General features: G+C 39.3%; 2 protein-coding genes across 3 annotated transcripts; one reads left to right on the forward strand and one right to left on the reverse strand.

The window, feature by feature from the left end:
* Window positions 1-286: 286 nt before the first annotated feature.
* SMIM33 (small integral membrane protein 33) lies at window positions 287-3,562 on the forward strand. Of its 2 annotated transcripts, none has more exons than XR_007950761.1 (2): window positions 287-459; window positions 1,164-1,272. XR_007950761.1 is itself a non-coding variant. In XM_051978518.1 (2 exons), exons 1-2 carry the CDS (start codon window positions 430-432, stop codon window positions 1,646-1,648), a joined length of 420 nt encoding a protein of 139 aa, XP_051834478.1. In that variant the 5' UTR covers window positions 287-429; the 3' UTR covers window positions 1,649-3,562. The 2 variants fall into 2 exon arrangements, 1 of the variants encoding a protein (XP_051834478.1); XM_051978518.1 differs by having other exon boundaries at window positions 1,259-3,562.
* On the reverse strand, window positions 3,313-14,857 carry STING1 (stimulator of interferon response cGAMP interactor 1). The gene is made up of 6 exons (XM_051978517.1): window positions 10,258-14,857; window positions 8,994-9,177; window positions 8,568-8,676; window positions 7,143-7,381; window positions 6,075-6,261; window positions 3,313-4,598 (listed from the first exon to the last, which is right to left on the reverse strand). The coding sequence occupies exons 1-6, from the start codon at window positions 10,590-10,592 to the stop codon at window positions 4,399-4,401; spliced, it is 1,254 nt and encodes a 417-aa protein (XP_051834477.1). The 5' UTR covers window positions 10,593-14,857; the 3' UTR covers window positions 3,313-4,398.
* Between the last annotated feature and the right edge of the window lie 322 nt (window positions 14,858-15,179).

The raw sequence follows: 15,179 nt of genomic DNA on the forward strand, positions 1-15,179 counted from the left end.
GTAAGTAACCAAGACAGAAAGAAAAAGCAGGAGAAAGGGAGCCTGAAAAGGAGACAGAAGGAAATAGAGAGATAGAAAGAGAACAAAGATAAAGGCATTATTTTCCTCTTGTAAATGAACTTCAGACCAAAGGGGTGGGAGGAAATAGACCAATATTGAGTGAGTAAGAACTAGAAGCAAACAGACATCTCAGGGTGTCACAGCTCCATGACAAAGAACCTAATGGGGAAGTGAAAGCGCGGGAGAATGAGGGTGTGTTTTATGTGAAAAGGGTGTGTGTGTGTGTGTGTGTGTGTGTGTGTGTGTGTTTATCAGACGTGGCAGCTTTAGGGTTAGGGAAGCCAGCCCTTTGGGAAACCAATTAACTTCTACCACACTTTTGGTCTCCCAGGAGCCTTCCAACCTTGAAGATGCACCTTGAGCGTCCTCATGTTTTTACTCCTAGACCAGGATAATCAGGTACCCTCCTACCCTCCCCTCCCCCCAGGATTGCCCTTCTTGAGGGACTGCTTGTCCTCTCATCACCCTGCCCCCTCTCTGGCACAGGGGGCCTCTTCCTTTTCTCTCATTCTGAATTCTATGACAAGAGAATGGAGGAAACTTTAGATTCTGGCAGTGGAAGGGAGGGGGGAGGGAGATCTCAAGCTGCTCCCTGGCCTTCTCACATGGTCCCTGAGCACAAGAGGAGACTAAAGACATGGACTCCTGGGAATTACTGTTCCTTTTTTTCCTTTATGGAACAAGGACATTTTTTCCTGCCTCTTCCCCTCACCTTACCTGTTGCCAGTTAACATAGCAATAGAAATAGGTGCCCATTGCACAGGATGAAGAAAAGGAGGATACATGGAGAATCCTGAAGTAGATATCACTATGATTCCCAAGTTGTTCCAAGTGAAGTGTGTGGGGGTTGTATAGTTAAAAAGATACTGGGATTTTGAGAAAGGAAATACTGGTTGGAATCCCAGCTCTCATCCCATCTTAACTATAGACATAAGGAGGACTGTGAGCAGGCAGGAAGGCAGAGAACAGGTTTTAGTGGGTTGATACTCAATTTGCAAGGCAATAACAAAGTTTTTCAATTTGTCCCTCTCTGCCTGTCTTTATGTGACTTTCACTCTTTGTAATGTCTTCATCTTGATCTTTTTCCTCCATTCTTGGTCAAGGTCTTGACTTTGATCAGAGTCTTTGCTTTTTCTTCTCCTTAAAATTTCTCCTTTTTCTGCCCCATTGTCCATTCTGACTTCTTCCCCATTGGCAGGTTGTCTTCTTGCCCCTTCCTTTTCCAGTGATGAACAGCTCTGCTGAACAATATTCCCCAAATTGTTTTGGCCCTCTGGGAGGACATCAAAATGGGCCAAAAGGAGATGGGCTGCCCCTGCTTGCTGTCATCGTAGCCCTTTTCGTCTTATTGGCTATCTGCATCATCATGGTTGTCCACTTTGGTCCGGAGCTACGAAAGGTCCAATTTACTCTCCCTCGGGAGCCCCCAACCCCAAAACAAGAAGGTGGTATTCATCTCATTCATTGGAAGGCACTGGGCTCCCAACTTGCAAATGGACCCCAAGAGAACTACATGGAAGCTCAGCCTTGGCCTGCTGCTACCAGCCTCTGCACCCATTCCAGCATCATGGAGCTTACTTATCTATGAGGAGCAAATCTGAAGATTTCCCCTTACCACCAAAGAAAGAGAAAAAAGTTGGATGAAAATTTAATAGGAAAGGGAATAGGAGCTCTGAACTTCAAGGACAAAGGAGAATGGACAAGAGGGATTTCTTGCCTGAACTGATGATTTTAGGAGTCTCCTTCCTGGGATTAGAAAAATAAATGCAGAGTTGGGGGTCTCCCTGGAAATATGCCACAGTTGATGTACTTCTAACACTTCCCCTCCCTAATCCTTGTTCCATTCCTCTCCCCCATCCAGTGATCCTCAGGCCTCTGAATTGTCTTCCTTTATTTCCTTTTCTCATCTATTTCCTCCCCACTTTCCTTCTTCTTCTAATTTCCTTTGCCCATACATTATAGTAGAGTAACGTATGCCTGGAAAAATGACCCCCTTTAGGACCTTTTTTCATTTTCCAAGTTCCACTCAAGTCCTACCTTTCGCAGATCTGTTAGAGTTGACATTGGCAGCTAGTTTTTAACATTGAACCATGAATGAAAGGAAAATATCCATTTCCCTTTCTCCTCCATGCTCTTAGAACCAATACTTCCTATTCAACTCTACTTTTATAGAGGTCATCAAAACAAATCTGCTAGATATTGCTAAACACTTAAATATCCCTCCACACCAAGAGGCTCCAGACTTATGTATAAGAAGCCAGGATTGACCACTACCCTTCCCTTTTCTTCGAAGGGGAAAAAGATTAGAAGAGTTTGATTATTGTTTGATTATTGTGTACAACACACACAAACACACAAGACCTCTGCCAGGAGTCCAGCAGGCCAGCCTTTGACCCTCTCCCTCAGAGCATACAGATTCATTATAAAAGCTTCCCAGAAAAGGAAAAGGAAAAGCCCTGTTATAGGTGTGAATGGGGAAGGGTCCTTGCTGGAAGAAGTAGAGGAAGCGCTGAACCTAGGAGAGGACAGCAGATGAACTGGATAAGATGCTAAAGGGGCAAAAGGAAAAGACAAGAAGGCTTTATTTTTGAAAGGTCTCTTCCTTCTATTCCCTCAAAGTTCTCTCCTAAAGCCCATTCTGTGGAGTTGTCGATAAACCCTGAGCAGCCACTCCGTGCTAAATGCTGGGAAATGTATCCCTGTCCTCGAGATGCTTACAGATTAGAACAATTGGAGAGAAGGCCTCATGGAGGTCCTGAGAACTGAGCCATTACAAAAGGAAGAGTAGTGTGAACAAAGACACTTAGGCAGAATTAATCCCAGTGTTCAAAGAGGGCCCAGTAAGTAGTGGTGTCATAGAAAAATGAGATTTGTAATGGCATACAGTGTGCGTGGGAAGGTTGATAAATGAGCCAATCCACTGCCAATTAGAATAAAGGAGATGATGGGATGCTTCATGTGTCACCCCACAATGGCATAGTGGAGAGATCACTAGACTGGGAAACAACTGGCCTGTGTTCTAGATATAGATAGGATACTTGTTAATTGTGTGATCCTAGTAAGGGACTCAAAGTTGATTGTCAAATATTAGTCCAAAATGCAGTGCATTGATTCAGTATTCATATATCTTCCTAAAGACATCAAAAATGAACACTCCCAATTTTAAAAATATTGTGTTGTAATTGTTGTGCCTAATTTATTTTCTTTATAAGTATTAAGATTTTTCTGATAATGAAAATAGAAAAGTAGGCCTGATGTCATAGACATTTATTTTCTATATTTCTCACTGTGAAAACAAAAAAATGTGCTACAAAATTTTTTAAACATTTTATCCACATGAAAACTTACAAAACATGAGAAGAATAAGATAATCAACTAAAATCAGAAATGAAAGATGTTACAATAATAAAATGCCCTTGTTTTTCTGTAGTAACAAAATGATCAAGTTCAATGACTTGATTTAATAAAATCTCAGAAAAAATTTGAAATAAAAATTCAAAAGCTACTGCAATGAGTATTTTTAAACATAAAATGTCCTAATCTAATGTATTCTTCTCTCTTTTGCTATTGTTGCATATTACATTGGGTATGATAGTATTCCAACATTCCAGAATATACTGAGTTCACCAATTGATATAATCATATTACCATATTTACTAATACTGTAAAATACATGTTTTCCCCAGAAAGAAAAAATTCAAATAAAAACAAAGTACTGCTAATATATATATATATGAAATCTACTAGAGGTCAGCTGCATGACTCTCCTGAAAAGAAAGGAGAGGTCTGTGGTACATCACCTTGCATTTCGTAACTACTTGGTCTCTGAGACATGTATCACTGAGTATCTATCCCTATTTAAGACAGCAACAGAAAAGAGAGAGGGATGTTTGCCTGACAAACTCTCTAGTATAAGGCTTCTTAAGCTATGGGTTTGATTTTTTAAATATTTTAAAACTATATTTGGATATAATTGGTATAAACCTGTATGTTTTATTTTATGCATTTTAAGAAGGGAGTTCATAGGGTTACCACACTGCCAAAGGGGTCCAGAATACAGAAAAGGTAAAGAAGCCCAGGTTTAGCAGTTCCAGGTCCCAGAATTAAGGATGGGGAGGATGAACAAGAGTCTAGCAGGGGATATTTCTGTTCCAAATTGTTCTCAGTGAATGGTCAGAGGGGTCAGCAGCATTCCCAGGCATCTAGTGGTTGAAAGTGTCTACCTAGAGCCGGTGGACTGACAAGAGGACCAGAGTCAGGGTCTCTTGGGTTTGGGAGCAGAAGGTCCTTCTGATTCCTGGTTACTCCAGGTTATAAGTTGGGGAAGAAGGTAGTTGCTTAGAAACCATCAGTACGGAGGGAGAGTGGTTGCTCCATTCCACTGATGAGAAGTTGAGGCTCCTGGGACAAGGTGGAGGCTGTGGCCACAGTCATAGCCCTTTTAGGCCTTATAGCAAACTCTTCTTGCCGTTCCTGACGCAGGTGACGAAGAATCTCTTTAGACAAGGAGAAGTTGCTTACAGCTTTATCCTCAGGTTCTAGAGAGAGAAATCAAACATTAGATCAATAAACATTTAAGTGACTACATGTGCTAAGTGCACAGGAACATTTGTTCATACATGCAAGCACACATGAACGCAGACATGAACAATTAAATGTGCCCAACTAAAGCAGTGTGTTTCATTCAAAGGGAAAAGGAAAAGGTACTCAAAATGCATGTTAAATTGAATTCCAATTCCTTTAGGGGTTCCCCTTTTTATAATTCCTATTGTACATATTACATATGAACTCTATGGACTAGTCTATTCATCCAAGACATATTGAACTCAAATTAACAGTTTTCTAATTGTTTCATATACATTTTTTGTTTCTAAAAATAGGATTTGATTATTTTGAGGGAAGGAAATATATTTCTGTGTATCTCCAATATCGTGAACAGACTTACAGGAAATAAATAAATGATTGTTCACAGATTAAAAAAATTTAAATGTGCACATACCATTCACTCTTAGGACACAAGAAAGATGCCTATTCTTATATCCTGGTGGCTAGAAAATCTACCCACCTCTAAAAGCATCCAATAAATATGGAGCAAGGGTCCCCTAGAGCCACAGAAAAACATAATTATTGAATAGTGATGCTGTGAGGGACTTGAAAAATCAAGTCCAACTTTGTAATGTTCTAAGTGGGGAAATTGAGCCCTGGATCTGGATGGAGAATCAATACTAGAAGAACCAGAACCTTCTGCGATCCAGGGAACACTTCCCACTTTTCTAAGCCCATATTGTTCAGTTCCAAATTGAGATTCCTTGGAGGGCAATATTCCTGGTTTTTGAGGAAACCTGCCCTGTGGCCCTTTCTTCCAAGATGAAGCAGAGTATTTGTGGAAGGAAAGAAGAAAGGAAAAGAAAAGATCCTGAATTTATGGTGAGGACACCTAGTTTAGAATCCCAGTTCTAAGGCTTATCTGTATGACCATAGATGAGTCATTTAAATTCTCCCAGCCTCAATTTCCTCATCAGTAAAATGAGAAGGAAGGAAGGAAACAAGCATTTATTAAGCATCAACTATGTGTCAGTCACTGTGCTAAGTGCTTCACAAATATTGTCTCATTTGATCTCATAATAACCTTGGGAGATAGGTACTATTATACCCTTTTACAGATCAGCAAACTGAAGCAAAAAGAAGTAAAATGATTTGCCCTCAGGTCATATACTTAAGTGTCTGAAGTCAAATTTGAATTCAGGCCTTCCTAACTTCAGACCCAGTGTTCCTTCACTAAGGCTACTAATTCATTTTTAGAGCACTTCACAGAACTTTGTCTCAATAATCCAGTGTGAGAAGTGGTGCGAGTATTGTCATCCCTTTAATTTTTCCTATTTTAGAGGTGAAACTCAGGTTTAAAACTTGCCCATGATTACACAGCTAATATCATAGCCTCCTGCTTCTTCAGTAAGGCTCAGCTGTTTCTTGTTTCTCCTTACAAGTTCTCCCTAGCCTGAGGACAACCTCACCTTGGTACACAACCAGGCGGCAGCAGTCTCGAGCCTCTGGGGCATCCTCAAGGATGTCTTCCAGGGTCCTGCAGAAAAGTTTGGCTTGCTCCAGGCGGTCCTCCCGGCTAAAGCCAGCCCGAGCATCCTGGGACATGGCAAATAGGGTCTGCAATGGGGTGGCAAACTCCAGGACACAGACTTCTGCCTGTAAGGGTAGAAAGAAAGGTAGGATGGTCTCCTTTTATGTGGCAATGGCAGCTACAGCTTTTGTCCCCAGTGTCCTTGGCACTATAGCCTATCTCCATCTCCATGGATGTCTCCATCTGGACCCCATCCCTACACCCACCTTAGCTGGCAAACACAGGCTTCTAGGGCCATTATGGTCTTTGTTAGTTTATTTCTGCTCTGCCAGGAAGCCAGACTGGGGTACTGACTGTGAACTCTTTGCTCCTGACTTTTTATCTGGCACTTGTTGTTCTTACTCATTACCTCCTGTGAGGGGTCTTTTCAGAGGGGACTCATGTTGGAATTTTTACAAACTGTTAAGTCATTAGAGTTGATAGAGATAATAATTATCTAATTTAGCATGGTTCAGTATCACTGAGCTGATCTTACAAGGAGATGTTTGGACCTTGTTTCAGGTTCTGGCCCAAAACCATGCTAAATTAGATAATTATTATCTCTATCAATTCTAATGACTTAACAATTTGTAAAGATTCCAACAGACTCACACAGTTGAGATTCTTAGCCAGACTGAGCAAATATTGTGGTTCAACAATGACCAGAGGTCCCTGCAGGGCGGGGAGTGTGAAGGAACTATTCTATACTCTGAAGTCTATAGCGCTTCTGATGTTCATTCTTCAAGCTTTTGGAGCTGAGTCTTGGGAAAACCCTGATGGCGAAGTGAGCAACTCAAGATTACAAAAGGAATTGTGGACAGAGCTGAGTCCAGGAACACAGAATCCTAAGGGTCTTGCCATGAGAACAGAAGATCATATTTCCATATTTCATCCCTGTCCCCATTTTTCCCCGTCTTATCATTTCTCTATTCCTCTCTTTGCTCACGAGGCATTAATTATTACTCACCGGCTGCCCATCTTCCGAGATTTTATAGATGCTGTTGGTATAGATCCTGCCTTTAATACCTGCCCGGTCAAGTCTGTGCTGGGGTAGTTCTTGAAGGAATTGAATGTTGGGATCAACCTGACTCAGGTTGTCAGGGACCGAGCAATCCAGAGGGATGAGGATGTGGAGCCGATGGCCCTCAGGACTCCTCAAGACATCCTTGTTGAACTGATTATAAATTTGGATTCGGGTCTGGAGCCCTGATACACCAACAGCAAAGTCATTCCAACAAGGAGACAACCACAGAGGAAAAAAAGGAAGAAAGATGAAGGGAAAGTTATCTCTATTTTCCTGATGCCCATCACATCCCCAGAAAGTTAGTGGGCTGTCATAGGATCCTGGATCTTGAGGGTCATCTAGTCCAATTGTCTCACCTTAGAGAAGAAGGGCCAAGAGGGACAAAGTGACCTGACCAACCTCATGGAAGTAGTAAATGGAAGAGCTAGGATTTGATTGCAGAGTATCTCAGAGTATTTTGACAACTGACTTCTTTAGTGGACCCACCTAACTGCAGGTGTGTGTATATACATGTATATGGAATGGTGGAAGACTTCATCCTGCTATTATAGCAAGACACTTTTGCCTTACATGACTCTTTTAAAAAATAATTTTAATTTTTTATATGACTTGTATAGAAAGAGATGTAACTTCACTCATTTACACATGAAACTAGTTCAAACCTGAAAGTACTCTGAAGCTCAGTCTCTCCTGAGACTTCCTACCAAAAAAGCAGAAAAATAAAATCCACTCTTTCCCAATCTTGAAAAAAAAGTCAAGGAGAGAATAGCAGCCCTCCAGGGATTATTCTTCTCTCTTTCTGTTCTTACTTCTTTCCCCTCCCATATTCTTACACCAGGAAATATAATATCCATGGGACAGTAAGAAGCAAGCCCAGCTCTTCAGAAGTGATGACTGCGGCCCAGCTACATCCTTGTAATGGAGGTTTATTTGTCCCTGCATTTCACTCCCCCTTAGTGGTTTTGATGGATGGTTATTCAATATCTGAGACTCTCTCCAGTCCTCTCTAGGATTTGATGAGAAGGCAACAGGGAACAGTGGGACTTAACCTAGGAATTGGGAGACAACCCTTTCTACTTCCCTCCTTACTCCTTGCCTCCCTTCTGGGTTAGAAACTTGTATCCATCACTACGCTCCCTTGGATCTTGGACAATTCACTTTACCACTATAGCCTATTTCTTTGTCTATAAAATGGGGATAATTATACCTGCCCTGTCTGCCTCCCAAGAGTTTTATGAGTAATAAATGAGCTGACATATGCACTTTGGAAAGCATGAAACACTTTAGACAGGTAAAGAGTTCTTGTTATTGTCTGGAGGGATCTTTGAGATGGAGGTTGGAAAAGATGAAATGGGGAGGGCTGCTCACCAGGCAGGATCAGCTTCAAGTACCCGATATAATATGACCAGGCCAGTCCATGGGCCACATTAAGATGTTTCTTTTCACAGACTTCAGAGATCTCAGCTGATGTCAAGTTCTGCAGGAAAGAGTAGACCCTGTCATGAGTACTGAGGAGAAGAGTCCATCTCAGGAGAGTCACTCACCCCTAACCAGAGCTCATTCATCTTCTGGTTCTCAGCTACCATCAGGTGGCACCTCTAGCTGCTTCGCATTGAGTAACTGAAGCCTCAAAAATAAATTCTCATTTAAAAAACACACAGTTTTGTCAATAGCCATTCCTAGGCTTTCCTAGATAGGAGCAGACACAGTAACACTGACTCCCTCCCTCCTGATTTAGTACCAAATGCCCTTCTACCTCCCCTTTTCCAAATCCACCTGCTCCATATTTTGTACCTGGAGTCCTAGGATGAAGCTCAGGGCATGAGAAAGACCCAATAAGGCAAAAGTCCAGGTGAGTGATGGGTTTGGCTTATTAAAGAGAGTAACACAGAAATATCCCGAGAGTAGCAACAGAGAGATCCGCTGGAGTGGGTAGCGAATACAGGCTTGTATTGCCTGCCAGTAACTACCTTGGTACCTGGAGGGACACACGAAGAAAAGAGAAGTGAAGGTGGTACATACCCAGGCTTGACATGCATTCATGGCCTAGGATAGGACTCATAGATTCGACCTGACTAGCCCTGAATCTCGGCTCTTACTCCACTGCAAGGATGTAGTTAGTATGAGCTAAGACCTCTGAGAAGCTGTTTCTGCTTCTTACTACCCTATGAATGGAAATTTTGCTGATGCAGGAATATGGGGATAAAGAGAAGTAAGAAAGGGAAGAGAGAAGAATAAGCCCTGGGAGGCCTGCTATTTTTTCCTTGACTTCCCCCTTTTTTTTTCAAGGTTCAGGAGAGAGTGGATTTTGGTGGGAAGGGGTCTCAGGAAAGACTGAACTTAGATAAAAGTAAGAATTTTTAGGCTTGGACTAGTTCCATGTGTGAATGAGTACAGTTATATCTCTTTCCAGAGGAGAGTCATGTAAAGTAAAAGAGAAGGATGCTGTCTCCCAGTAAAGCAGGCAATAGGTAAGACTATGAGGGAAAGAGAGGAAAAAAGAAAGGGAGATGCTTAGGAGGGATTTGAAGGTAAAAGGTAGAAGTAGTAGATAAAAGGCAGGTATGGAAGATATTAATAACAATAAATAGCATTATATAGCATTTAATTTTTGCAATAACCATGGGAGTAGGTGCTATTAATATCTTCATTTTACAGATAAGGAAGTTAAGGTTGATAGAGGTTGACTTGTCTAGGTCTCACAGCGGGTAAATATCTAAGGCAGGATTTGAACTTGTGTCTTCCTGACTCTAAATTGTTGCGTTATTCTGCCTCTTTGTAACCCCAATTGGAATTTTCTTAGCAAAGATACTGGAATGGCTTGCCATTTCCTTTTCTAGCTCATTTGACAGATGAGGAGACTGAGAAAAACAGGATTAAGTGACTTACTCAGGGTCATATATCTAGTTTGTCTGAGGTCAAATTTTAACTCAGGAAACTGAATCTTCCTGATGCGAGGCTTGGCGTTCTCTATCCATTGTGCCACTTAGATAATTCTTTTATCAGACATATTTCTTAAGTCCCAGGACCCATGTTCTATCCCCTCTATCCAGCTCACCTGGATTGAATGTGATAGAGTTCCTCGGCCAGGCAGTAAGCCCCCTTCAGCAGCAGCCCCACTTGTACACTGGTGAAGTAGAACAGCAGCCACTGGAGAGTGAAGGCAGCAGATTCCCCAAGGATATACACAGCGGCCATACAGAGGCTCAACAGGACGCAGGCTGCCTTCTGAGCTCCCCAGCCCCGGGGCTGGGGAATGGAAGGATGCAAGTGGGACCGCGCCATCTGTAGACGCAAGAGACTCCCTGAGACAGTTAGTGCTCCCAGTCTTATAGCACTCTGTGAAAAAGTCCCTGCCTTGGGGAAAAGGAATAGACAGGAATGAGATCTCATCTTCACCCACAACTCCTTCTTTAGGGGACTTTCCCCATTCTGTCATAGTGCCTTCCTTTGGCTGTTCCCTTCTCCACGGGTTACTGAAGGGGGAAATGCTCTTTCAGACCTCCTCTTCAGCTTGAATCACAGGTACTGTTCCACAGTAAGGAGGGGTGCTTCCCAGTGCTCAGTACGGAGATGAAAGCTGAGCAAGAGGAGGTCTGAGAAAGGCCATTGACATATATACATACATATCTGAAAATACATAGGTAGATATACACACATGTGTTAATGACATTCTCCTCTTCAACTCCTTAGTTAGCCAAGTAAATAATCTACTCCTTACCCTTTCCTTAACATCCCTGCCCAACCTCGCCCACATTCCTTCCCCTGCCAGGAAGCAGAGCCATGAAAACTGTGTACATTGTTTGCACTTCAGGAGGGGAAAGAGAATTTAGTTTCACAGAGACCTATAGGCTGAGGATCGGAGTCTGGGGGCATGGGATTGTCGGGAGGGGTCCGTGTCCACTCACCTTCCTGTGTCTGTGGCCCTGAGACTTCTGAACTTCCTAAACTACTTCCTCTATCCTACAGCTCTTCTTAAAATCCTGACAAAGAAGTCTCAGAAACTTCCTCACAGTGTAAGGAATTAGTCATAATTAAAAGCAGTGTTCCTGGCTTTTAATAAACTTGTGTCAAGATAGCAGAGTGAGGAAAGAACCTTCTGAAGACCCCCCAAATTCCCCTACAAACAAGTAGAAAATTGCCTCCGAATTGATTTAGAAACAAAGAAATTGCTTATCAGCATAGAAGGAAAAATTTGTCTTACTAGAATGGGAAAAGAGTGAGGTACAAGGGTAGTTGCAGTAGTAGCAGTTCCAGTATGGGGCCTGAGGCAAGCCTCCAAACCTGGGGCAATCACCAGTAAGGTCCTACCCTTCTGCAAGTCAGCAGACCTAGGGGTAAATGAGCAGTCTGTGCAACTCAGCAAGACCCCATCCTAGCAACCCCACCTCCAGCACAAACCAGCCAGCCTTGACTCTATTGATGACCAGTAATGAAACCCTGCTCTGGGGCTGATCAACAGAGAGACCCCAAGCCTAGGGACTACCAGCAGGGAAATCCAGGTTTTTGAGCAACCTTGCCTCTGCAGACCAACAAGATCCCTCCTTCAGGTTCAGCCATTAGAAAGACTCTGCTACCTTTAAGAACCCAGTAGAAAAGCCCTGCCCCTGGCCATGGAGCAGGGCACCTGCTAAACTCCACACACAGGGGAGATCATTGGAGAGACTCTACCCTCCATCACAAGCCAAAAAGGAAACTTGCCCTCCAGAGAAAGCAAGCAGCTAAGCCCTGAAGCCCAGTGAAAGTCAACAGTAAAAACCAGAGCCCCAGGACAGAAATCTTATGACAGTACAGGATCAGAATCTCACTTCACCAAATCAAAAAAAAAATTTTTTTAAGTCAGCAAAAACCAAAAAAACCCCACTTGACTATAGAAAGTTACAATGGTAATAGGAAGGATCAAGGCATAAACTGAGAAGAAAACAATAGTGTCTAATGCTTATATATAAAACCTCAAAGAAAAATGTAATTTGAGCTCAGGCCCTAAAAGAATTCCTGGAAGAACTTTAAGAGGATTTAAAAAAGCAAATTAGAGAAGTAGAAGAAAAAATGGAAAAATAAATGAAAATAATACAAGAAATATGAGGAAAAGTCAATAGTATGGGAAAAGATTATAAAAATTTACCAAGGAACATAACTCCCCTCAAAATAGCATTGATCAAATGGAAAAGGAAGTACAAAAGTTGACTGAAAAAATATTTCCTTAAAAAAATCAGAATTGAACAAGTGGGAAACTAATGATATCAAGATATAACAAAACAAAATCAAAAACATAAAAAAAGAAGAAAATGTGAAATTTTCCATTAGAAAAACAATTGATCTAAAAACCAGAACCAGGACAGATAATATAAGAATTATTAGACTATGTAAACCACAATAAAAAAAAGTGTGGACAAGATCTTTCAAGAAATTGTCAAAGAAAACTACCTTGGTATATTAGAACCAAAGGGCAAAATAGGAATTGAAAGAATCCACTGATCACCACCTGCAAGAAATTACAAAATGAAAATTTCCAGGAATATGATAGTTAAATTTCAGAGCTCACAGATCAAGTAGAAACTGTTGCAAGCATTAAAAAAGAAACAATTCAAAAACTACAGTCAAGATTACACAGGATTTACACCTTCCACATTAAAGAACTGGAGGATTTGGAATATGATATATCAAAGGCAAAGAAGTTAGAATTAAACAAAAAAATCACCTATCCAGCAAAATTGAATATAATCTTTCAGAAAGGGGAATGGATATTTAATGAAATAGAGGACTTTCAAACATTTCTGATTAAAGGACCAGAACTACATAAAAAATTTGACTTCCAAATGTAAGGCTATAAAAAGGTAAAAAAAAAAAAAAAAAAAAAGAAATAAGAAAGAGAAAACATAAGAAATTCAATAAAGATAAGCTGTTTATATTTTTGTATGGCAAGATAATAGTTGTAGCTCTTAACAACTTTATTACTATAAGAGCAATTGAAAGAAATATATGTAGATAGAGGGTGTAAATATAAGGTGACTTTGATGGGATGATACCCTCCCAAAAAATAAAGGAGTGAGAGAAAATGGCACTGGAAGAAGAAGGAGGGGGTAAGGATTAAATGGGGATGAATTATCCCACATAAAAGAGGCATGAAAAAGCTATTATGATGGAAGGGAAGCTAGGCGCTGGGGTGCAGGCAAAGCTTGAATCTGTATTCTCATCAAAAGTGGTTCAAAGAAGTAATAACATACACACTCAGGTGTTTACAGAAATCTATTTTATCCTATAAAGAAGTAAAAATGGATGAGGATAATAGAAGGGGAGAAGGGGACTGATAAAAGGGACAGTATAATGGGAGAGGTGGTTATTAGAAATAAAACATTTGTGAGGAGGGAAAAGAAAAGGGATAAACAAGTGAAAAATAGCATGGAAGGAAATACAATGATAACTATCCATGTGAATAGGATGAACTCAACTATAAAACAGAAGCAGATAGATTAAAAACCAGAATCCTATAATATAATAATGTGTTGTTTACAAGAAATATTATTTAAAGCAGAGAGATACACACAGGGTAAAGGTAAGGGGCTGGAGTAGAATCTATTATGCTTCAGCTGAAGCAAAGAAAGCAGGGGTAGTAATCATAGTCATAGACAAAGAAAATGCAAAAATAGATCTAATTAAAAGAGATAAACAAGGAAACTATCATAGACAACAAAGTCATATCAATAATAAACAAATATGCACCAAATGATATAACATCTAAATTTTTGAAGAGAAGTTAAATGACTTACAGGAAGAAATAAATAATAAAACTATACTAGTGGAGGATCTCAACTTTCTCCTTTCAGAACTAGATAAATCTAACCAAAAAATAAACAAGAAAGAAGTGAAGGAGGTGAATATAAATTCTGAAAAAGTTAGATATAATAGATCTCAGGAGAAAACTGAATGGGAATATATCTTTTTCTCAGCAGTATATGGTATCAACACAAAAACAGACCATGCATTAGGACAGAAAAATCTCACAACCAAATGCAGAAAAGCAGAAATAGTAAATGCATCCTTTGCAGATCATAATGCAATAAAAATTATATCCAATAATGGAGAGGTTAAAAATTAATTGGAAATTAAATTATCTAATCCTAAAAAACAAGTGGAGCAAAGAAGAAATGATAAAAAAAAATCAATTACTTCATTAAAGAAAATGACAACATACCAAAATTTATGGGATGCAGGGAAAGTGGTATTTAGAAGAAATCTTATATCTCTAATTGCTTACATCTATAAAATAGAGGAAGAACAGTTCAAAGAATTGGGCATGCAATTAAAAAAAAACTAGAAAATGAACAAATTTTTAAAACACCGAATTGGAAATCTTGAAAACAAAAGAGAGATCAGTAAAATTGAAAGTTAAAAAAAAAAAACAAAAACCACAACCATTGAAATAATAAATAAAATTAGAAACTTGTTTTATGAAAAAAAATTAACAAAATAAACTATTGGTTAATTTGATTATAAAAGGAAAGAAGAAAACCAAATTACTAGTATCAAACATAAAAGGAGCGAATTTACCACCAATGATGAGCAAATTAAGACAATTATTAGGAGCCATTTTACCCAATTATATGCCAATAAATTTAACAATCTAAATGAAATAAATGAATATCCACAAAAATATAAATTACCCAGATTAAAAGAAGAAATAAAATGCTAAAATAACTTTTTTCTTATTAAATTTCTTTTATTATTTTTATTAAATTTTTATTAAATTAATAAAATTAAGTTTTTATTTTATATCTTATTTATATATTTATACATATTTTTATATATTTTATTTATAACTATAATTTATTTATACATTTATAATGTAATATATAATTTATATATAATATAATTATAATAATAAATAAATACATTTATATATTGATAGTCATAAATTTATAATTATAAAATAATATAATATGAATATATTTGCATATTTACTTATTAAAAATAAATTAA

The sequence above is a fragment of the Antechinus flavipes genome, chromosome 2 (assembly GCF_016432865.1).
Source record: "Antechinus flavipes isolate AdamAnt ecotype Samford, QLD, Australia chromosome 2, AdamAnt_v2, whole genome shotgun sequence".
Classification (NCBI taxonomy): Eukaryota; Metazoa; Chordata; class Mammalia; order Dasyuromorphia; family Dasyuridae; genus Antechinus; species Antechinus flavipes.

Coding starts and splice junctions, on each gene's coding strand:
- SMIM33 (XM_051978518.1), top strand. CDS start 430: ATGTTTTTACTCCTAGACCAGGATAATCAG. Junction 460..1,258: donor TCCTAGACCAGGATAATCAG/GTACCCTCCTAC, acceptor CCCCATTGGCAG/GTTGTCTTCTTGCCCCTTCC.
- STING1 (XM_051978517.1), bottom strand. CDS start 10,592: ATGAGATCTCATTCCTGTCTATTCCTTTTCCCCAAGGCAGGGACTTTT. Junction 6,262..7,142: donor TCTCGGAAGATGGGCAGCCG/GTGAGTAATAAT, acceptor CTACCCTTACAG/GCAGAAGTCTGTGTCCTGGA. Junction 4,599..6,074: donor CCGCCTGGTTGTGTACCAAG/GTGAGGTTGTCC, acceptor TTCTCTCTCTAG/AACCTGAGGATAAAGCTGTA.